Below are 21,703 nucleotides of genomic sequence, written 5' to 3'. Positions count from 1 at the left end.
CATCTCACCAGCCTTCAAATCAAGAGCAAAGCAGATTGTGTTCTGGTTCCCGGAAACAGGGAGCCATGAAAGGATTTGGGATTTTAAGAATGAGTTTCACTTAGGTGAGAACCGGTTCCTAGATTTTTCTTGTCTTTTCACAAGCTTTAAAAATACCCGCAAGAAGTAAACAACAGCCACAAACACAAAACAAAACAACTCCTGCTTCCGGATTTGTTTTCGCTGAGCGTCCGGAAGGTGAAATTGACCTCTATCCCTTGCAGATCAGGAGGAAGACACTGCGAGGTTTGCCTTCCCCACAGTGTTCTCGGGCTTGTAGACTCAGTTAAGATATTAAACCGGACACGGGCGAGCGGGGTCTCCTGTGGAGCTGCCTCTGCTGGCATCCTCAGCCAGCAGCGCGGTGCACACTCCTCCAATCCCGGGACGCTGAGGGTTCTCAGGGGATGCTCTGCCTTCTGAGATACAAATTCCAATTTACTCTGACATAAATGATCACCCTGCAAACTCTGGTCATCCATCTTCAGGCTCCGGTGGACAGTCTGGCTGGTGTTATTATCTCCGGGAAATTAAAACGCCCGAGGGTGAGGATCACTTCCTGCCAGAGCCTGGGCATCCTGTCTCTCCCGTCCAACCTCCAGGCGCTGGGAGTGGGCAGCTGAGCTCCTCGGGATCCTGGGTCACTGGAGGCGGGGCCCGTGGAAAGCCCAGTGTGGCTGTCAGGCTGGGGGGCAGGCAGAGAAGAGGCTGACGGAGCTGGAAGGGAGACAAGTAGAGAGAAGGGTGACAAGTAGAGAGAAGGGCAGCAGGGGATGGGTGAAGAGGTGCCTGTGCAGAGCAGAAGGCCAGGGTCTCTCCCCAGCCAGCCCCACTGGGCAGAAGGGTCCCCCCACCCCCGTCTAGGTCTTCAGGGCCCATCCCCCATGCTCAGGACCTATGTGCCAGTGTCCCCGGTCCATCCCTCACCTTCCTCCCAGAACGAACCCTTTTTATGTTTCAACAGCTTTATTGAGATCTAATTCACATCCCAAAACATTCACCCTTTTTTTAAAAAATAAATTTATGTATTTATTTTTGGCTGCCTTGGGTCTTTGCCGCTGTGTGAGGCTTTTTCTAATTGTGGCGAGTGGGGGCTACTCTTTGTTGCGATGCGTGGGCTTCTCATCGCAGTGGCTTCTCTTGTTGCGAAGCATGGGGTCTAGGCACGTGGGCTTCAGGAATTGTGGCTCGTGGGCTCTAGAGCGCAGGCTCAGTAGTTGTGGCGCCCGGGCTTAGTTGCTCTGCGGCATGTGGGATCTTCCCGGACCAGGGCTCGAACCCGTGTCCCCTGCATTGGCAGGCGGATTCTTAACCACTGCGCCACCAGGGAAGTCCCCATTCACCCATTTTAAGTGCACAATTCAACGCTTTCTGTGTATTCGCAGAGTTGTGCAACCTTCACCACGTTCCAGTTTTAGAATGTGGTGAGTATTCTATAGTCTAGAATATTCTAGAATATTTTCATCACCTGCAAAGAAAGCCTGTACCCCTTCGCTGTCTCCCCTCTGTGCCCCCCGCCCCCACCCCTGGCAACCCCTGGCCAGTTTCCACGGACTCGCCTCTTCCAGACACTTCGTATCGGTGGAGTCGGGTAGTATGCGGTTTTGTGACTCGCTTCTCCACTCAGTGTGTTTCGAAGGCTCATCCGTGCTGTATCGAGTCAGCACCTCATCCCTCTCTCTGCTCAAATAACGTCCCGTTGCATGGCTAGACCACAATTTGTTTACTCACTTACCAACTGATGGACGTTTGGGCTCTCTCCACCCTTTGGCCATTGTGAGGAGGGCTGCTGTGGACAGCAGGATCACGTTTTCGTGTGGACGTCCGTTGTCATTTCCCCTGGGACGCACCTGGGAGTGGAATCGCCGGGTCGTGTGGTGGCCCTGAGCTCTGGGAGCTGCGGGCGGTGTCCCCAGCGGCTGCCCCTCTTCCCATCCCGGCCTCCAGAGCTTTGTCGTCCCACTTTGTCTCCCACCCTCATGGGGACGAGCCACCCGTGGGCTGGCCCCAATTCCTGCAGAATTTAGGGTTTTTACCCCAAGCAGAGTCCACATACAGGAGCTGGGAGACTCCTGCCTGTTCCGTGAGGCTCGAGCAGTGAAAGTATAACTGGGAGAAGGGCTGGACCCAGCTGGAGGCAGTCCAGGGATGCTGGCGTCAGCCTGCAGCAGCCGGGGTGGGCTGGGGTGGGGGGCGAGTTCCAGCTTCAGCACAGAAGTGTCAGAAAGCACGTCCAGCCCAAACACCCCCTGGCAAACAGGGAAACTGAGGTTCTGAGAGGGCGGGGGTGTCCCTGAGGCTACAGCCCAGCCTGAAGCCTCCTCGTCCTTTCCCGGACCAGGCTGCGTTGGACGCCACGGCCAGCAGGACCTGGAGTGGGAGCGTTCATCTGGCAGAGGGAGACCTGTCCTCCAGAGGCGTTTGCCATCAGGGTCTTGCCTTTCATACTTGGTAGAGAACAGGTGTAAACCGCCCCCCACCCCTCTCCAGGAGGAGAAACGAGGTGATGGCCGCTGAGGCTGGAAAAAAGTAAGGCAGAGTTTATTCCTTTGCTGCCCTGACTCTTTGAACATGTGCTGCATTTCCCCAGCCAGAGCTGAGCTGCAGGTCAGGAGCCACCGCCTGTGTGCCAGCACGTGCCGCTGACAGAGCACGTGCCCTGGTGCCAAGCAGGACCCAGAGGACTCTGCAGGAGAGAAGAGGGATTGGCTATGTTTGCACGCGTGCCTGCATCTATGTGCACGTGTGTGCATGGGTATACATGTGCATGGTGTGTGTGCATGAGTGTATATGAGCAAGTGTGTGTGCCTGCATGCTTGTGTGCATGGAAGTATGTGTGTGTGTGAGAGAGAATGAGTTCTCATTCTAGAAACAAAGGGAACTGGTTCTTCTCAGCTCCATTTTTAGTGAGTCATTACAGTTCTTCCTCGTTAAATCATCTCTCTAGAAAAAAGCCAATAGAACCAGCAGTCGTATTGGATATGTCTGCTGGACATACTGAACCGACAAAAGTCAATAACGTCTATTTTCACCAGTAATGATCAATTAGAAAATATAATTTTTCCAAAGGTGCCATTCATACAATAGGAACAGAAACCATAAAGAATCTAGGAATTAACCTAACCCAAACGTGAAACTCTGATAGGACCCTAATAAATAGAGAGACACCGTGCCCTCTGATGGGAAGACCTAATGTTATAAAGATGCCAGCTCTCTCCGAATTAACCTGTAAATCCAATGCAATCCCAATCAAAATTTTTTTTTTGCAGAACTCAAATGTGATCTAAGATTTATGTGGAGGTATTAAGGCCCCCAGATAGCTACTCCAACTTCATAAAAGAAGGGTAGAGTATGGACTGTCCTGTGAGATAGTAAGGCATCCTGCAAAGATGCAGGAATAAATGCCACGTGGTCTTGACACAGAGCTGTGGACTGGAACCCAGAGTTCAGGGACACACCCACCAGCCGTATGTGCGATCTTACTTCACCACAAAGGTGGCCCCGCAAATCCGATAGGAAAGGACGGTGGTTTGGTAGAAGGTTCCAGAAACTGGCCCGTGAGATGGAGGATAATAATGAATCCCTGTGGGGGGTGGGGTGGGGGGAGGTTACCTAGAGATTAGGAGAACCACAGGGAATTAAGAGCCAGATGGGAGAAACAGGAGAATAAAGTTAGAAAATGAAATGCAGGAGATTATCTGTGGGACTTTCGGGGCGGGAAAGACTTCGTAAACCAAACTTTAAAAGCAAAAACGATAAGCTCGGAAAACTTAACAAGGGCAAAGCTACTTTGATGAGCTTCGCTAAGGGGAGCTGACGGAAAGGGAGCAGATATTTGCAGCGTCTTAAACCAACACGTGATTCATGTCTGGAAAGTACAACGAGAAGGCAGTAACCTCAAGGCTATGGAAGAGCAGGTTATGTAAGAGGAAAGCCTTGAAGGTAAAGCGTCAGGACCGCAGGCAACCGTCAGAGCGCTGGGGAGTGCACAGGTGTGGGGAGTGGAGTGGCCAGTGTGGCCCCCGCCGGGGGCACGTCCCTTCTGAAGAACGGTCCCGTGCTATGCAGTCGAATTAAGGCTCCACAGACCACAGGGCCTGAAAATCCCACTCTTGCTGTGAGCACAGGACCCTGGGAGATTGCAGTGGCCTTGGTGGCAGTGGTGGAGGGCGGGCTTAGAGGTCACCTGGGTGATCGCCTTGGGAACGATCAGGCAGGTTCTGATGATGAACACTTGGCAGTTGAAAGCAGTGGACTAAATGCAGAGACATATATCAAGATGCAAGTTCCTGAAACTCGCACAAACACACACACGCACGCACACGCGATGCCCACGCAGCTGACGGGAGAAAGTAGAATTCGGAATGAGCCCCAGTAAATGCCATTTACCAATGTTAAAAAATACACACACACGGGCTTCCCTGGTGGCACAGTGGTTGGGAGTCCGCCTGCCGATGCAGGGGACACAGGTTCGTGCCCCGGTCCGGGAGGATCCCGCGTGCCGCGGAGCGGCTGGGCCCATGAGCCATGGCCGCTGAGCCTGCGCGTCCGGAGCCTGTGCTCCGCAGCGGGAGAGGCCACAACAGTGAGAGGCCCGCGTAATGCAAAAAAAAAAAAAAAAAAAAAATACACACACACAAATACACTTTCCAAGAGCATCGTTAAAACCAAAAGATACCCCTGCTCGTACCTGAGGAGGAGAAGGGGGAAGGGGCGTGCGAAGGTACGCTCCTCGGGGGTTGGCCAAGAAATCAGGTCATCTTTAGGATTGGTGACACGGAAGAGGTGGTGACTCCAAAATTATGGGGTCTGGGGTGATTCTCCCTCCTGCCCCTGAAGGTATGTTTGGCAGAAATGTCTGCTGACATCTCTAGTTGTAATGACTCAGGGAGGGGATGCTCTTGGCATCTAGCAGGTAAGAGGCCAGGATGCCATGCAAGGATGGTCCCCACGGCAAAACCGGTCTGAGCCAAAATGTCACTAATGCTGAGACTGAGTCAGCCTGCTGTAGGGGCCTTGTTCATGGTGGGGGAGGGGCTGTTTCCGGCCCGTGAGGGGTGGGAAAGAGAAAAACTTCCCTCTGACAGCTGACAGCCTGCCTGCAATGCCAACTCCTCCCCCAGCCCCAGCTTTTCAAGGATGCTCCAGGAGTGTTCTTGGGAGGATCCCCCCTCTGGGGACCCTGGGCACTTCTGCCTTACCAGGCCCCTTCCTCCATAGAAAATATTAAAAATTATATTTTACAACGATGGAGGTTCAAAGATGAAGATAATCTGGGCCGAATTTTATTCATTTTTTTTCTTCTGATTTTAAAAGAATTCAGAATCATTTTCGTGAGCACCTAAAACTGTCAATGGGCTGTAGGCGCTGTGCGCAAACGCCCTCACGGACCAGTGGGGGCCGCGTGTCCACATAGCCCTGCCCACCTGAGGGGCGCCGCCCTCCGGTCCTGGGTCTGTGTGCACAGCAGAGCGGGGGCCCCAGGGACACAGCTCCCGACACCCTCGACGGAGCAGCTGCCAGCCCAGCTGCCGGAGGGCCAGGGAGGGAAACTGGGTGGGGAGTAGAGGTTCCTCCAGCCACCAGCCAGCGGGCTCCACCTCCCAGGTTGCTCCACCTTCCAGGTTGCGAAACACCCATCGCAAACTGAGGCCTAGCACAGGCGGGGGGGGGGGGGGGGGGGGGGGGGGGCAGGCCCTGGAGGGCAGTCCTGGAGCAGGCAGAAACACGGCTGAGAGGGAGTCACGGCCAACTGCGTGGGGAAATGCAGGCAATGCCCACGCCCCCGGTCACTGACCCCTCGGTCCATTCCAGGCCCCACGCTGCTCACTTATTATCCTCACTCCACGAGGTCCTCAAACCCACCCTGTTATCCCGAGTCACGTGACAAAGAAGACTCAGAGAGGTCAAGTGACTGGCCCAAGGTCACACCACTTGGGTCAGGAGAACCCAGGCCTGTGTGGTACTGCCTGGGGCACAGTTCAAGGCAAGCCCTGCGTTCTCTTCCCCCCAAATAGAAAATACCCAGGCAGGTCGGGAGGGTCCCTTTCCTGGGCTCTGGGCTGGACTGGGGTCGGCAAGCAGCCTCTCCCCCAGCTGAAGGGTCCAGGTGTAGATGGCCCTCACAGCCAAACAAAGGTGCCTCAGGGGGATCTCAGGTGTACTGTGTGCAGGACCCCACCAGGTCCGGCCGGCATGTGGCCCCTTTTCCTGCAGCCCTCCAGACACGAGTCCTTCCAGGAGCAGAAAGGAAGGAGGACCAGCTGAGAGACAGGGGACAGCCCAGCTCGGGGAACACGCCCTACTCCTGGGAGGGAGGGGCACACCCCGAGGCTGGCTCTGGTGGCCTGGAGTAGCCAGTTCTCTGCAGGGGCGGGGGGCGGTTTACACCTGTTCTCCCAGGTGCCCTGCTATTCCTGGAGACTCTTGCACAGAAAGATGGAACCTGCAAATGCTGTCGTTACTCATTGCATTTCCCCCAAAGACCCAACAACTCATCAACAGAAATCAGCAGTTTGATTGGACTCCCGTTGACTCAAAGTCCTTTCTCTGCTGCATCCACCGGTCCTAAACAATGAGGTGGCACCCCCTGTCCCAGGCCCCACTGGAAGACCTACCCTAAATCAGACCCACCCTTCCCGCTCTGGAGCTCCTGAAGCTCCGGCGGCTGGTGTGGTCCTTTACCCCCGAGCCAGGACCTGGGTGGAGAGAGAGTATCACCGGGTGCGCTCTGACATCCTTCCTGCAACCGTGGAGTCACGTGCAAAGCCCTCAGGAGAGCTCCACTGTGCAGCCCCTGGTACCGGGATGGAGGGCAGGTGTGCGGGAGTCCCCGGCCCCCTGGGACCACCTCCCCTTAAATGCAGTGTAGCGAGCCACACCTGTGTGGTGACAGCCAGCATCCCAGGAGCTAGGCAGGACAAGGGGCCCTTGCAAATCTCTGTGCTTCCTGGGGACGGCTGCACTGCTGCAGGAAGCAATACAGAATGATTGAGGCCTCTGCACGCTCCATTTCATTTTATTTAAACTTCCTTTCTGAAGTGGAAGATAACACCTCCTCACCAGAGCGCATGAAACGACCCAGATGAAGCCGGAGCCCAGCGCCAGCCTCCGAGCCCCTTCCCAATGCCAAGGCCCCCCTCCCGAGGGGGCTGCCATCCTGACTGGGGGCATACTTGCCCTTCTCTCCACATTCCACTCAGCAGGCACCCCCACTACGGCTGTGCAGAGTTGCCCGCTTTTGAAATTTACTTACAAATGCAATCAAACAATGTTTCTTCCCTCGTGTGGCTTCCTCTGCTCAGTGCCGTGTTCGTGAGTTTCCACGATGGTTCGGAGGAAGCAGAGATTTGTCCCGTTACCCTGTGCAGGTTTCTCCGGCTTGAACACCCCTCAGGCCAGGGGTCCATCCTGCTCTGGGTGGACATTTGGGTTGCTGTAGTTTGGAGTGGGACGTTGTTCTACGTGTCTCCTGTGCCTGGACATGCACTGCAGTGGAGGAGGACTGAGCTCCAGGCTGTGGGATGTCGAGCAGGTACACGCAGGCATTTCTCTGATTTCTAATAAAGTTGAGCACCATTTCACTTTTCTATCAGCCATTGAAATATTCTCTTTTGGAAGTGTCTGTATAAGGCACTTGGCCGCTTTCTGCAGAAGTATTGATTTACAGCAATTCCTTATTTATCCTGGATACGACACTTTGTCACTTCTGTGTGTTGCAAATACCTCCTCCCCCCGCCCCCGGCATGTCTTTTCACTCTCTTGGGGGTATCATTTGAGAGCCCAAAGTTCTTAATTTCAACGTCAATTTTCAGACTTTTCCATTATGTTTAGTGCTTTTCATTCCTACATTCACCAAGGTTATTTGATATCTTACAATGTGGTCTAAAACTATTCCCATTTGGGTCTATAATTCTGCCAACATTGATTTTTTTTTATGATTAGGGTCAGGTTTCATTTCTGGTTTTCCCATGTGAATACCCAGTAGCTCACAGTGTTTATTGAAAGTTTATTCAAGAAGGAGAGGGTTGGAGGAGGGATAGAGTGGGAGGTTGGTGTTAGCAGATGTAAGCTATTATATATAGAATGGATAAACAACAAGGTTCTACCGTATGGCACAGAGAACCATATTCAATATCCTATGATAACCCTAATGGAAAAGAATTTCTAAAAGTATATATATATATATAAAACCATATCACTTTGCTGTACAGCAGAAATTAACACAACATTGTAAATCTACTATATTTCAATTTTTAAAAGTTTATTGTTTCCCCATCGCTCTGCAGAGCCACCCCTGTCACGCACCAAGGGTCCGTTTACGCCTGAATTTGTTTCTAGACCCTTTGTTCAGTTCTGCTGGTTTAGTCTGGATCCTGGAGCCGGTACCGCACCATCTCAGTGACTATATCTTCGCGACAATTATTGACCTCAAGCAGAGCAAGTCATCCTTCCTTGTTCTAGTTCAAAACATCCTAATTATTGGCCTTTCAACTTTTAAACAAATTTCAAATTCACCCTGTCAAGTTTCCCAACAAAATGGGCATTTAATTGCTAATGCAGTGAATCTGCGTATCAAAGAGAGAGAAACTAAGATTTTTACAATATTGAGCATTTGAATCCATGAACGGAGAATATTCTTCCAATTGTCCTAATCTTTTTAAACATCACTCATTCCCATCTGACGGTCTTCTTCTGCCAGATGGAGGACTAGCGTGTATTTTGCTGGAACTATTCACAGTTACTTGATTTTGGTCTCACTATTGCAAATGTTTAAAATTTTATTTTGTAATTCTTTCTGGCTAGCTTTTAGGAACATAATTGGTTTTTACTAAGCTTATTCATTCTAAAACTTTTAATTTTAGATTCTCCTGAATTTTCTACCTAAATCGTATCTTCTGAAAATAATAACGGCCTTGTACCTGCCTTTCCAATTCTTTTACATAGTATTTGTTTTTTCTGCCTTACTGCACTGCCAGTGACACAATGTTGACCAGAAGTGGTCAATCTCTGAGGACGCTTTTCAATTTTCACCATTAACTATGTTGTCGTTTCAGTATCTGTAGCTTCTGGGGATCTGTTTCTATACTCTGTTGTTTCTATTTGTTCTTGTACATGTTGTCTTTTATCCTCATGAACCTGGTTATCTTTTATTGTGTTCTACGGTGTTCAGAACCCTAGGTTCTATGGTTTAATTTGGAAAATATATATATTTGCAGAAATCATTTAAATCCTGGGGTCATACTGTTCTCCTTCTGACAAGATTTGTGTTGGTTTCAGCTCAGAGCAAGTGGATACTAGTGATCTAAGGAAGACCTTATTAGAATTTCAGGAGTTGAGATTTTTTTTCCTGGGACACCTAAATGTCTCAAAACCAGTTTGCAGTCCACATTAGGTCTGCCTATTGATGATTCATCCTTATTTCTAGGAAGAAATGCCTCTGGATCCCACCCCAAATCCACTCCTTTGACAGAACACAGACCCCAAACTTTGACCTTCAATGCTGCAAAATTGTCGAGGTAACTGACCAGCTTCTCAGCTACCGTTGGGGGATTGGCAAAAAGAGACCCCACATGCTGGTTTCCCCTCTCCAGATCTCTGTTGCTCATAGCAAAGTAACCCATTCCTACATGGTCCACTTGACTATGCCTTCAGGCAAATCTCTTTTTTAATGTTTTGTCTTTATGAGGATAGATGGCCCCAAATACCTCACCTGCCGTTGTCAGAAGTCAGATGACCTTGACTGACCCCGCTTTAAGATGTCTGAACTTGGCAGAGTTCTGCATTCTTTTGTATTCTTAGGCCCACATACTCTTAGGAACATTAAAGTGACACCTGAGTGTGCTGGCAACATCTCACCTGCATCCGTTCTATTGGCAATGTGAAAAAGAGGAAGCACCCTAGGATCGGGGTGGGGGGTTGTCACTGGCAGATGGGGTTGAAGGACGAAGACCGGCTGCCTCTCTCCCTGTCCTGACTAAGGCCAGGTGAACAGCCCTGAATGGGCCCCTCTCCAACAGATGAAATCCAGGCCCATGCTGGGGACAGGCTGCCCTGTCCAGGAGCTCAGGGAGGCTGAGCGGTGCCTGAGGCAATGCAACGCCTGAGGCAACACGACCTCTTTGTTCCCTCAGTCTCCGTGGGCTGGGGCCACCTCACAAAAATTTGCAAAGTCTAGTGTCATTCCAGTGCCCATAGAGGTGGTTGCTAAACCTCTGGTCAGGCCGTCCCCGGCTTCTTTCCTAGTTGGACAGTGGATGTGGTTGGGACACCAGCCCACGAACACTGGCCCGGAAAAATATCAAACCACAGAAGAGTTTCACGCTCAGCTCCTCCCCTCTTGTCCTCTTCCTACTCTCCTTAGTGACATTCTACACATCTGCAGAAGCCCTTTATGGAATGCCCACCACATGTCCCGGTCAAGGGTGATCATACTACAAGATGTGGAGGATGGCCTCTGGGATTTGGGGGGAGATAAGACATAGCCTCGCCTTCTGGTGTAATGACCAGACCCAGTGGCCCTTGGAGCACTAGACAGACTTGAGGTAACGTCAGGCTCTTACCGTGTGACTTCAGTTTCTCCACCTGTGACATTTAGATAATAGTGTCTTCCGAATGGGGCTGGCATAAGTAGTATTTGGCACATAAGAAGTGCTCGGAATTTTTTCTCTTCCGCTGTGTTAAGTGCTCAAGGACTGCCTCAGTCATTAGAATATTCTGGAAGTCAGGCGAGGGAAGGAGCATCTCTAGCCAATGCCTCCTTATACCCCAGTCAAGGCCTCAGAGTGTTGTTTGGGTGTAGTTGGGTAATGAGGAGGGAGTCTGGGGGACTGGGCTTTCCTTAAGCCACAAAGAAGGCAGACCCTTTCCCACAGAGGGGTCCTGGGAGCTCTCTCGACTGGGAACAGAGTATCCTGCCAGGGGAAGTGAGCCTGATTCAGCGGGCAGCATGGTGGGGCCCAGCAGGAAGGAAACACCCTTTGCCATCACTGGTACCTCCTGTTGGTGTAACCAAAGAGGCTGCAGGAAGTGGGTGTCCCCCACAGGCCCCAGGCAAGGGCTGGCTTCCCCTGCTCACAAGAGCAAGGTCAGAGACCAGAGGACATGGAGCTGAGTGGAGTGGCCGTGGCCCTGGGGCCCGCCAGCCAGCTCCTTTTACTCCTGTGCTTCAGGACCCTGGCCGCCCAGACTGCAGACACCTGTCCAGGTGAGATGGACCTGAATTTCCAGTCCCTCAGAGCTGGTAACTACCCACTCATTGACCACAAATAGTATCTAGGGTTAAACCCTCCGTAGGCATCTTCTTCTGAAGACTCAACAGCTCAACTTCATCAGCAGACTAGGACACCACAGGCCCAAGGTCACACAGGTCAGAGCGGGGGGAGCAGGAATTTAATCCCAGGTCTGTCCAACTCTCAAGCCCGTGATTTTCCCCACGAGCTTCCCGGCCAGGTCTCGACGCTGCCACCTAGGAGGACCATGCCCATCACTTTCTCCGTCTTCTCCTGGACTTTTCAGAAGGATGTTGGAAGATGTTCTGATCCAAGGGCTCCCACGTTTACTTGGGGTTTGCTAGTGCAGATTTCTGGCTTTTACCCCAGAGAGTGCGATTCGGCAGATTTGGGTCTAAGAGGGGGTTGTGGTCTCCCTCCCGATCCCACGCAGGTGGATGGGGCCCACACCTGGCAAGAGGATGCCCCTGAGGACAGACCCGCCTCCCCCTGAGTGGAGGACGTATTTATGGGGGAAGCATAAGGTTGCCCCCGTGAGAGAGTCGCAGCTGGAGACAGACCCCGAAACGACAGTTGCCTGTGTCTCCGGTGAGAGCACAGCTGATTCCCACATCCTCTAAGTTGTCTCTCGTGACGATATTTCAGTTCTGAAATCAACAAAATTAACTATCTTTTTCTGAGAAGGAAATGAATCTCTGGTTCCAGTTCTTACTGGAGTTTGCTCTGTGTCCTTGGATCAAATGTGTCCCCTCTCCAGGGGACCTACACAGACCCCTTCCAGTTCAGGAATTCTATGGTCAAAAGTCCAAGGTCTGGGGGTGAAAATGTTACTTTGACCCAGATTCCCCAAGTCATTTAAATATTTATTGTTGTTATTTAGTGAAAGCACTCACTGTTTATGAGGTTCTTTTAAAATGCCATGAATTATACTAAGAAGTTTAAATTCTGCATTATCTAATCTAATCCTCCCCACAGCCCTATTCTTGTCTCCACTTGGGCACCGAAGGGACAGAGCTCAGAGGGGTTGAGTGACTTGGCCAAGGAAACACAGCACTGAGACTGTGGGGACGCTGGCTCAGGCAGGGTGGACCACAAGGCCAGGGCTCTGCCCTGCATCACCTCCACACCTGACCAGTGCCCACCAGAAGCGGGAAACTCACTGCCAGGCTGACCCTTCATCTGAGACGGGTGACTCGGGCCACAGCCAAGGGCCCAGGTCGAGGTCGCCGCGCGGCAGATCCCCGTGGCTCGGGTGGCCTGTCGCCGGCTCTGCAGGGCTCTCAGGCCCAGGACGAGTGCCCTGACCGGCGCTCTGTGTCTCTCTGCAGAGGTGAAGCTGGTGGGTCTGGAGGGCTCCGACAAGCTCTCCATCCTCCGAGGCTGCCCGGGGCTGCCTGGACCCGCAGGGCCCAAAGGAGAGGCAGGCACCAATGGACAGAAGGGTACGTGTTTGCGCTCGGGCGTGGGGGTCACTGAGCACCAGCTCTTCTCAAATTAGAGCCCGGGTGAGCACTGCCCCCTGCGGGTCTCAGGTCGGGAGCTTGGGTCATGACCCTGCTCAGAGCTGGCGTCAGGAGCGACCCCCGAGGCCCACCGGGATCTGTCATTCCCTGAGGAGGGGGCTGGTCGCAGCTAGTCTATGAGCTCACATCGGGGTCCACTTCCATAGAACACCCGCTTCCCGGTCCTCGATCCTGGCTTTACGTGGCCGTGGGCCAGATTCCAAGCCACACGTACCCCGGTATTCTCACCTGAAAACTGCGGCCCCAGCGTTTTCTGTCTCTACCGCAGATGAGAAAGCTGGGGCTCAGAGCAGTCAGCCATCAGCAGGGAGGGTGGGGCTGGACCTCAACGCAGTAGGAAGGCCCCCGAGCGCTCCACAGCCCTCTCGTCGATGTGGCGGCCCCCTTGTGGGGTTTCGGGCCCCGAGCCTGGTATGAAGGGCAGGTGTGCACGCAGCTGAGGGGTGAGTGCCCCGGACCTGTGTGTGAGTGGGTGCTCCAAGGGCTGCGGACACAGGGCCAGCTCGGAGGTCCCCAGCCTCTCACGTCCTGGGAGGCATCCAGCTCAGGGGCCGTGGGCACCCAGGGCAGCTCCTGGGGATGGGAGGGCTGCGTGTGCTCACCACGATGGGCTCCAGGCTGGGGCTCCTGCCGGGGGGACACTGGGAGGAGGGGCCGGGCTGGGGCGGCTGCCCACCAGTGGGTGTGGTTGGCCCACCCCAAGCCGAGCCGGTGCCCCCTCGGCCCCACCCCACACACCCACACTCCCTGGGGAGGGCAGCCTGCTGACAGACGCTCCTGCTGCCTTGGCTAAGCCTGGGGCCGCCTCTCCTGACCCTCCCCTCAGTGCTCAGGAGGAGGGGCAGGGCCCTGGGTGGTCCTAGCCCCCTGCTCACATCAGTAACGCAGACCTGGGAGGCCTCGTGGCTCCCGACCCCTCCTCTCTGGAGGTGGAGAGAGAACCACCCCAGAGGGAGGCATAATTGCGCCCGGCCGCCCCTGCGTCCAGGGCTGAGCACAGGGCAGGGCCCCGCCTCCCTCCCAGAGCCAAGGGGCCGGAGGGTCCTGTGTGACAGGGTCTCTGAGGACGTACTCTTGGTCCCAGGCCCCCGGGGGGCTCCGTGACGGTGGCCTGGACCTGGGCTGCTACACTGAGCTGGTCGGGAGCCAGATCGCTGGTGGTTCCTGGAGCCCGAGCTGGGCGCGCCGGCCGGTCGGAACCGGGGGGCTGTGAGCGCTTTGTCCTCACCGCCTGCTGTCACCCTCGGGCTGAGTCCCAGGGCAGTGACCCTGAGGATACCGCAGCTGGGATGGGAGGGTCGGAACTGTATCCTTAGGGCAGAGACGCTCAAGTAGAATTCTTCAGGTTGCCTTTTCCTCAATGATGTATCTTTGGAATTTACAGGAGAGCGAGGTTCTCCCGGAGTCCCTGGGAAGGCAGGGCCGGCCGGGCCCAAAGGTACCAAAGGTGATGAAGAGCTAGGACCCCTGAGCAGGACCCCGGGGCCTGTCTACAGAGACATGAGAGATGGAGACAGACAGAGAGAGGGAGGAGGTGGAGAGAGAGATGGGAGAGAGACAGAGAGAGGGAGGGGGGCCAAGTGAGAGAGGCACCTGTCCTATTTCCTGTTTCCAAAGAGCTTCGAGACAGTGTGTGAACGGGGTCCCGGGTCCGGGGCCCCAGGTCCAGAGCAGCCTCTCATAACCCAGGGAAGAATCCAGGCCTCTGAGCCCCGCCCCCCGCAACTCCCCCGGCTGAGACCCAGGCATTGGAAAAGTGTGGGCCGCGGAGCATGCACGTGTGGTGCCCAGAGCCTCAGCCCCGCCCCCCAGGCCCCAGCTCCCGAGGAAGTGAGCACTCGGGTGGTTTCCAGAGCGGAGGGTCGACGTCCACTGACCAGACGTCCTGTGCATCTCCTGTCTCTCCCCAGGAGACCGAGGGGAAAAGGGCGCAGGCGGAGAGAAAGGTGAGCCCCTCCGCCTCCCTGGGGTCACTGGGCAGGCTCTGCAGGGGGCTGGGGCATCCAGAGAGCTCGGTCACGGCTACCACCATCTGGGGGAGGAACTCAGACCACAGCCCTGGCCCTGGCCCTGCAGCGGATGGGTGCGGGAGGAGGGGCCCCTGAGCCCGGCCTGCTTTGTCAGCGGCCGGTGAGCGCTCAAAGCCCAGAGGCTCCGGAGTTGGACCCAGGTGACTGGCGATACCGCTTTGCTACATGATTTTGGACATTTTGCTTATAATGCTCTGATTTATGCTCATTTATTTAAAAATTTGTAAAAGCAAGAAAAGGCAAAACGCCAAGACACAGTCACATGCTCTGGCTACAAATACAAAGTGCGAGGTTGGGGCCCAGACCCACATCCCAAATGCTCCCCAGTACTTTCCACAAGCAGAGGCTGTGCTGGAGACATGGGCTGTGGAAAGCGATAGGCCTGGGGGCGCTGCACCTCCACCGCCGTGAGCCGTGAAGCCCAGGCGAGGTGGCCGGCACGGCGGTCCAGCCAGTGCCCCGCGGGACGGTGCTGGCCGCCAGCCCCCAGGCAGGCCGGATGCAGTGGGGGCCGAGCAAGCTCAGGGACGCTGAGTCTAGGAGCTGATCCGCAGGGCTGGAGGCTGAGAGTCCTGCAAAGAGCTGGATAATGGTTTCCTTTCTCCACGCTGTGGTCACGGAGCAACGGGGCTGAGGGGTGGGGGCGCTGTTTCCAGACGTGTGACGTGCATGTCCTCGCTCCCCACAACAGGAGATCCGGGAGAGCTTCATTCCTGTGCCACAGGTGACTGCGCACACGCCGACCCCCGGACCTCCGCCTGGACCTGCTCCTGCTGGGGGTGGGGGAGGGGTGGGTCGACCAGAAGGCCAGCTGCACAGACTCAGGTTCCACCTTCCAAGGACAAAACCCTCTCTGCGTATATCTTACTCCCCACTTACCCGAGTGATAGGCAGCCATTGCCTGGATAACTCGAGTATATTCCTGGAGGAGGCCAGGTGCCCAGGAGACTAGGCGGGGGCAGCCCTGGGAGGTGGGGATGGCCAGGTCGTCGGGGCCTGGCCGTCACAGCCGGGTGGCCTTGGGGGCCGCGTCTCTGTCCCAGGACTCAGAGCCCACCTCCCCCAGGCAGGTGTCCCTGCCTCTCCCTCCTCCCCCTCCCCCTCCCCCCTGCCCGCCCAGAGCTCCTGTCCTGGTGTCCATTCCCCGGCTTCCCTTCCCAGGACCTCGGACCTGTAAGGAGCTGCTCACCAGGGGACACTTTCTGAGCGGCTGGCACACCATCTACCTGCCCGACTGCCGGCCCCTGACCGTGCTGTGTGACATGGACGTGGACGGCGGGGGGTGGACCGTGAGTGGGGGGGACCCAGCGATGGCCGTGGGGTTCACCCAGCGATGGCCGTGGGGTTCCTGGCAGGGGTGGGCGTGCCTGGGAGCCTCACCTGGTGGCAGAGCACTGTTTAGTGGCCTTTGTGACCGTCCACTCCTTCCAGGCAGAGGCTGCCCCCGTCCTTTCACTGAGGTCGGGAGAATCAGAAATGTCGGGGGGAGGGGGCTGTGGACCCACACGGGAAGGAGTCCCGTGGCTCAGGGCTGTGGGCTCAGGCCCGGAGGTGCCCACCCCTCTGCAGCTGTGTGGCGTTGGGCCTGTCGCCTGCCCTCTCTGAGCCTCCGTCTCCTCCCTGGTCCCACGTGGGGTCCCTGGCGGCCCCCGGGCTCTTGGAAGAGACCCGCGTTCTGGTCCTCAGCCTGTGATGCCTGTGAACTACCAGCGCTGCTCCCGCGTGCGGCCGGGGTGCCCTGTGGGGGGACGGCAGTGGGGCCCCGTCTCCCCAGCCCTCCCCATCGTGTGCAGGTTTTCCAGCGAAGGAGCGACGGCTCTGTGGACTTCTACCGGGACTGGGCCGCCTACAAGCAGGGCTTCGGCAGTCAGCTGGGAGAGTTCTGGCTGGGGAATGAAAACATCCACGCCCTGACCGCCCAGGGTAGGGCCGCGGCCGGGGGCTCTGTGGTGGGGTGCCTGAAATGCACATGCCCCTGACCTCAGCCCTGGGCCATGTGGGCCAGAGGACCCCGCTCCCCCTGGCCCCCGGGGTGGTCACGTGTGACAGCAGGAGGGGTTATTACTCTGAGAACCTAGGACGTGTATCCTCTTACACTCTCTGAGTGTTCAAATCGGAGGAGGTGGATTATTGGAGTGAAGACGACTTCTGGTCTCGGGACCGATCGTGTCTAGAACCCGAGAGTCGGAAGTGAGGGGGAGGCCATCTGGATCGGGGTGGCCCTTCTCCCACTTCCAACGGTTGGTCCTTCCTTGAAACTGGGATCTTAGGCCCACGGAGCCCCTCCCTTGCCTCTCCCACTCAGTGCATGTGGCGGTCCCCACGCAGGCCCCCTCACCCCACTTCTCCGTTCCACAGAATCAGCTTCACAGCTGGTCCTGAGTTCAACGGCAAACGTGTAAATCCTTTCTTACTCCTTCCACTCCCTCATGGCAACCTTGACGGTGTCCACTCATGTGCCTGAAATCCTTGCAGAAGAAACCACACATACAAAGGTTTCCTGCCGTGGCATTCACAGCTATTTGCAGGAGAATTTAGGGTTTCCCACTAGAGCGAGGCTTCATTCCGTCCAGGTCCACTGACGGTGGAATTTCAGGCATGGCTGATGGAGCAGCAGGGGAGCCATTTGAAAACAGGGAGGCATCCCTGAAGTCCTCCCACCAGCCCAGCCTCTCACACCTTCCCGGTGAATTGTCCCGATGCCAAGTTCAGACGTCCCCTAAAGCCCACATTCCCACCCCCCGTGCCTGTAGGCAGAGGGTCCCTTCTGCTGGGCCCTGAGCACCCACCTCCAACAGGAAGCAGCGAGCTGCGGGTAGACCTCGTGGACTTTGAGGGCAACCACCAATTTGCCAAGTACCAGTCATTCAAGATGGCGGGTGAGGCAGAGAAGTACAAGCTGGTCCTGGGAGCCTTTGTCGGGGGCAGTGCAGGTGAGAGTCCGCGTGGGGCACAGCAGTGGCCTGGGCTTCAACGCGGGGTTTGGGGAAGCAGAGAACCTGCTTAGCATCTTGGCTCTGTCTCCCGTGAGTGACCCTGGGCTGGGGCTCCACTCCCTGGGTCCAGGTTCTCCGTCTTTGGATGCAGACACGAAGGTACCTGAGTCTCTTTGTAGCATGGGGACCAGTGACGCCATCAGTTACCGCTCCCAAGGCTGTGTCTGCAGAGCAGTGAGCTCCTCTGAGTGGAGCTTGAGGTCACTGACCCCTTTCCCTGCTAACACCTGGAAGAGGCCGGTCACGTCAGCCCTTAGAGCCATATTCCCAAACTGGGCTCCACGGAACACAAACCCTATGGGATGTTCTTTGCCAAAAAGACACCCCGGTCACAGGATGTGGGGAGGCATCTCTTATGGCGCACCCTCTTGAGAATTCCCAGTGTGCACTCTTTCAGGAAAGGTGCTAGGAGCCTGTCTGCTTGTGTTGAACCAGAGCTGCAGAGAGCAAGGTCCTCCCGGGGCATGGGGGGGGAGTATTGCTAATGGGAGCCTTCAAGCACCCCTTTGCCACACATGCCTCCTCTGAGCCTCCAGGGAAGGAGAAGGGCAGGGACCCTCCTCTCCATGCTGCAGGTGGTACAGCTGAGGGTCTGGCAGGGGTGAGAAGGGCAGTGGGGTGCTACAGGAACTGGGGTGAGTTGCACACCCAGGGCTGAAAATGGAGCAGGGGGCCCCGGGATGAGGCCGTGCTGTCCCTCTGGGATGACCGCGCAACCCAGGGAGTGGGTATGAAGCCCAGAAAAGCGATGCAGGCTCGGGGAAGGGAGGGCACCTCAGGGGAGAGGACGGCGCAGGTCCTGGTGGTCTTGGGGGAGCCGGGAGGAAACAGGTGAGGCTGGAGGAGGGAGGCATGCGCCCTGGGGCCGAGCTCCTGGACCAGGTGGCTCCATCTGCCCCAGGGTGAGGCAGGATCTTGACGCCCTGGACGTCAGCTCACACGTCTCTAGAGGGAGGTGGCGCTGGGCAGGCGGCAGGGCAGGCTCCCTCTAGCCCGAGCAATACCCCCACTCCCTCCTGAGCAGGTGATTCCCTGACGCCCCACAAGGACCAGTTCTTCTCCACCAAAGACCAAGACAACGACAAGAGTTCCTCTAACTGTGCAGTGCAGTTCCAGGGGGCCTGGTGGTACAACAGTTGTCACTCGTCCAACCTGAACGGCCGCTACCTCGGGGGACCGCACACGAGCTATGCCAACGGTGTCAACTGGAGGTCGTGGAGAGGGTACAACTACAGCTACAAGGCAACCACGATGAAGGTGCGGCTCACCTAGGTGGGCGGGGCCCGCAGCCCGACCCCACGCCTCCCCGGGCCCCCTGCCTGCGGCCTCCCAAAACCCCACTCAGTCCCCAGCGAAGGCCAGCACACATGCTCCCCCGCCGCCCCTTTGCTGAAGAAGACTTGCTTGCCCAGCCCCTTCTCTCTCATCAAAGGGTCCGAACCCTCGTGCCCCACAGCCTCACCAGAAGAAGGATCACGTGTTAAAACTGTTTGCTTTCTGGCAGACATCTTCCCAGTTTTCATTTGCGTCTTCGAACATCAGCTGTTTTGAGTATTTTTCCCAGAGCCCATCCACAGCAGGGGCTGTGGTCGAGTCAGGGAGAGTTAGGGAGCCCATTCAGCAGATGTAACCACTGATGTTCCTAGAGGGCAAGTGGCTGTTCCACAGAGCATCAGCCCCCAGCCTTAAGCTCCCACTTCATTTCATCGACGGGTTGGGGGGGATGTCCCCTCCCTCACCCAAAGTCACCTTCTTCTTCCTGATATTGGTCACAGCATCTTCATTCATCTTTAAACAGGTCACTCTGAGACTAGAAAACTCTCATTAAAAAGAGGGGGGAGGAGTTAAATAGGGACCTTCCCGCTTTCAATCAGTGCTCTGGGCCAGCTTCCCTGGAAAGCAGCTGAAACACCAAACACAGATCCACAGGGTGGGCTGCGTCCACCCAGCGGAGCAAGGGCAGCTGGCTGTCCACACACCATACAAAACCCCGAGGGGCCCGGCCTCACGCCGCACAACCCTCGGCTTCGGGGCGATTGCAGACCTCAGGGTGCAAAGCGAACAGCCTGACGGGAGATGATAAAGGAGAGTTTTCTCAGGCTCTCGGGCCGGGGAGAGGTTTCTTAACTGGGACTTCAGAAACACCAGGCATAAAGGAAAAGACTGATGGATTCAACCCCATTCAATCAAAAGCTTCTGTTTATCAAAGGACACCGTAGGAAATAAAAGGAGAGTCACAGAGGGATAGAATGCCTTGGTCACACGTAGGTTATTAGTTTTCTACTGCTGTCTCTACTCATTAACAACAATTTAGTGGCTTAAGAACAAAGGAAACGTGTTATCACAAAGTTCTGCCGGTTAGAAGTCCGACGTGGGTGTGACTGGGCTGGAAGCAAGTTGTCAGCAGTGCTGGTTCCTCCTGGAGGCTCCAGGGGAGGGTCCGTCTTCTGACCTTTTCCAGCTTCTGGAGGTCCCTGGCACATTCCTTGGTTCATGGCCCCTTCTCCATCTTCAAAGTAGTGACAGCACATCACTCCGACCCTGCTTTCATGGTCCCATCTCCCTCTGGGTATAGCCAGAACAGGTTCTCTGAAGGACTCACGTGATGCGACTGGGCCCACCTGGGTATCCCAGGACCATCTCCCCATCACAAGATCCTTCATTTAACCACACCCGCCAAGTCCCTTTTGCCACGTAAGGTGACATACTCACCAGTTCTGGGGATTAGGGCAGGAAATCTTCAGCAGGGGAAACATTATTCTGCCTACCACAGCCTATTAAAAAATACTATGGTCTCATACCGAGAATATTTAAAGAACTCCTACCAATCAGTAAAAAATTTTAATAGCTCAGTAAGAAGTGGTTAAGAGATTTGAACAGACACTCCACAAAAAATGATATCCATAGGACCAATACGTTTATAAAAAGCTTCTCTATTTTGTTGGTTCTCAGCAAAATGCAAATTATAACCAAAACGAGATGCTATGACACACTCATCGGGACGGCTAAAATGTGAAAAACTGACAACATTAAATGTCAGAGATGCTGCAGGGTAAGGGGGGTTTCATATGCTGCTGGTAGCAATGCGAATTGATGCCACTAACTTGGAAAAGTGTTTGACATCAACTGTTAGAGTAGAAGACACGCATTCCCATAACCTGGCAATTCCACTGCCTGACGTGGAAATAACTGTTGTGTGCCCCAGGGGCCATGCCAAGAATATCTATAGCCAAGCTCTTCACAGCAGCCAAACCCTGTCATCCACCCAAAGGCCCGTCAGGAAGGAGGCAGATAGCAATGCAGAGATAGTCACGCACTAGAAAGCCACGCAGCAGTGCTAACTGGACAGCTACGGCCACACGCAGGACGGACAGAGCACGACGCAGCAGCTGGCGGAGAAAGCGGGATTCACGAGAGTATGTACTGTTGGCTCCACCTTGTACAAAACTGTTTTGTAAGCAAAAATGACCTGCTGTGTTTCGGATGCCTACTTAGGTGGTAAACGTATACCAGGAAAACAAGAAAGTGGTTGCCCTTGGAGTGGAATGGGGTGGTCACTGGGAAGGGACACAGATGGCCTTTGGGGTTCTGGGTGGTGATGACAAGCATGTGGGCCACACGATAATAAAAATACCTAGACTACACTTTTCATTTTATAGACTTTTGTGTACATGTTACGTTCACAATTTTATAACTATTTTTAAAGAGAGGGCACACCCGTGATCCAGGGATGTGGGCAACGTGCACATCTTTTCCTGACGTCCATGGTCATTGACTCAGTAACTGAGGAGAGGTCCCTGCAGCCCACCTGGGATTGACCAGACCCCACCAGGTCCTGGCCACAGTCTCTCAACAGAAGTAAAGTCTGCTAGTTGAAACTGCAC

At 55.1% G+C, this 21,703-nt stretch overlaps 1 protein-coding gene and 1 long non-coding RNA gene across 3 annotated transcripts; one reads left to right on the top strand and one right to left on the bottom strand.

The window, feature by feature from the left end:
- Positions 1-11,113: 11,113 nt before the first annotated feature.
- Positions 11,114-20,407, top strand: LOC113619540 (ficolin-1). 2 transcript variants are annotated; one of them, XM_027104397.1, is made up of 9 exons: positions 11,114-11,245; positions 12,599-12,712; positions 14,178-14,231; positions 14,704-14,739; positions 15,515-15,547; positions 15,985-16,112; positions 16,617-16,746; positions 17,622-17,756; positions 18,844-20,407. In XM_027104397.1, exons 1-9 carry the CDS (start codon positions 11,143-11,145, stop codon positions 19,089-19,091), a joined length of 981 nt encoding a protein of 326 aa, XP_026960198.1. In that variant the 5' UTR covers positions 11,114-11,142; the 3' UTR covers positions 19,092-20,407. The 2 variants fall into 2 exon arrangements, with proteins under 2 accessions (XP_026960198.1, XP_026960197.1); XM_027104396.1 differs by having other exon boundaries at positions 14,178-14,240.
- On the bottom strand, positions 15,017-15,988 carry LOC113619541 (uncharacterized). Its single transcript, XR_003432422.1, has 2 exons — positions 15,703-15,988; positions 15,017-15,596 (listed from the first exon to the last, which is right to left on the bottom strand). It is a non-coding gene; the product is annotated as an uncharacterized LOC113619541 (long non-coding RNA).
- Positions 20,408-21,703: the final 1,296 nt, after the last annotated feature.

Source organism: Aethalodelphis obliquidens, unplaced genomic scaffold (assembly GCF_003676395.1).
Source record: "Aethalodelphis obliquidens isolate GAN/ISIS:26980383/991018 unplaced genomic scaffold, ASM367639v1 scaffold7, whole genome shotgun sequence".
In the NCBI taxonomy this organism is placed as follows: domain Eukaryota; kingdom Metazoa; phylum Chordata; class Mammalia; order Artiodactyla; family Delphinidae; genus Aethalodelphis; species Aethalodelphis obliquidens.
Note: the sequence above shows the minus strand (reverse complement) of the source record. Positions and strands in the feature narration are given on the sequence as shown.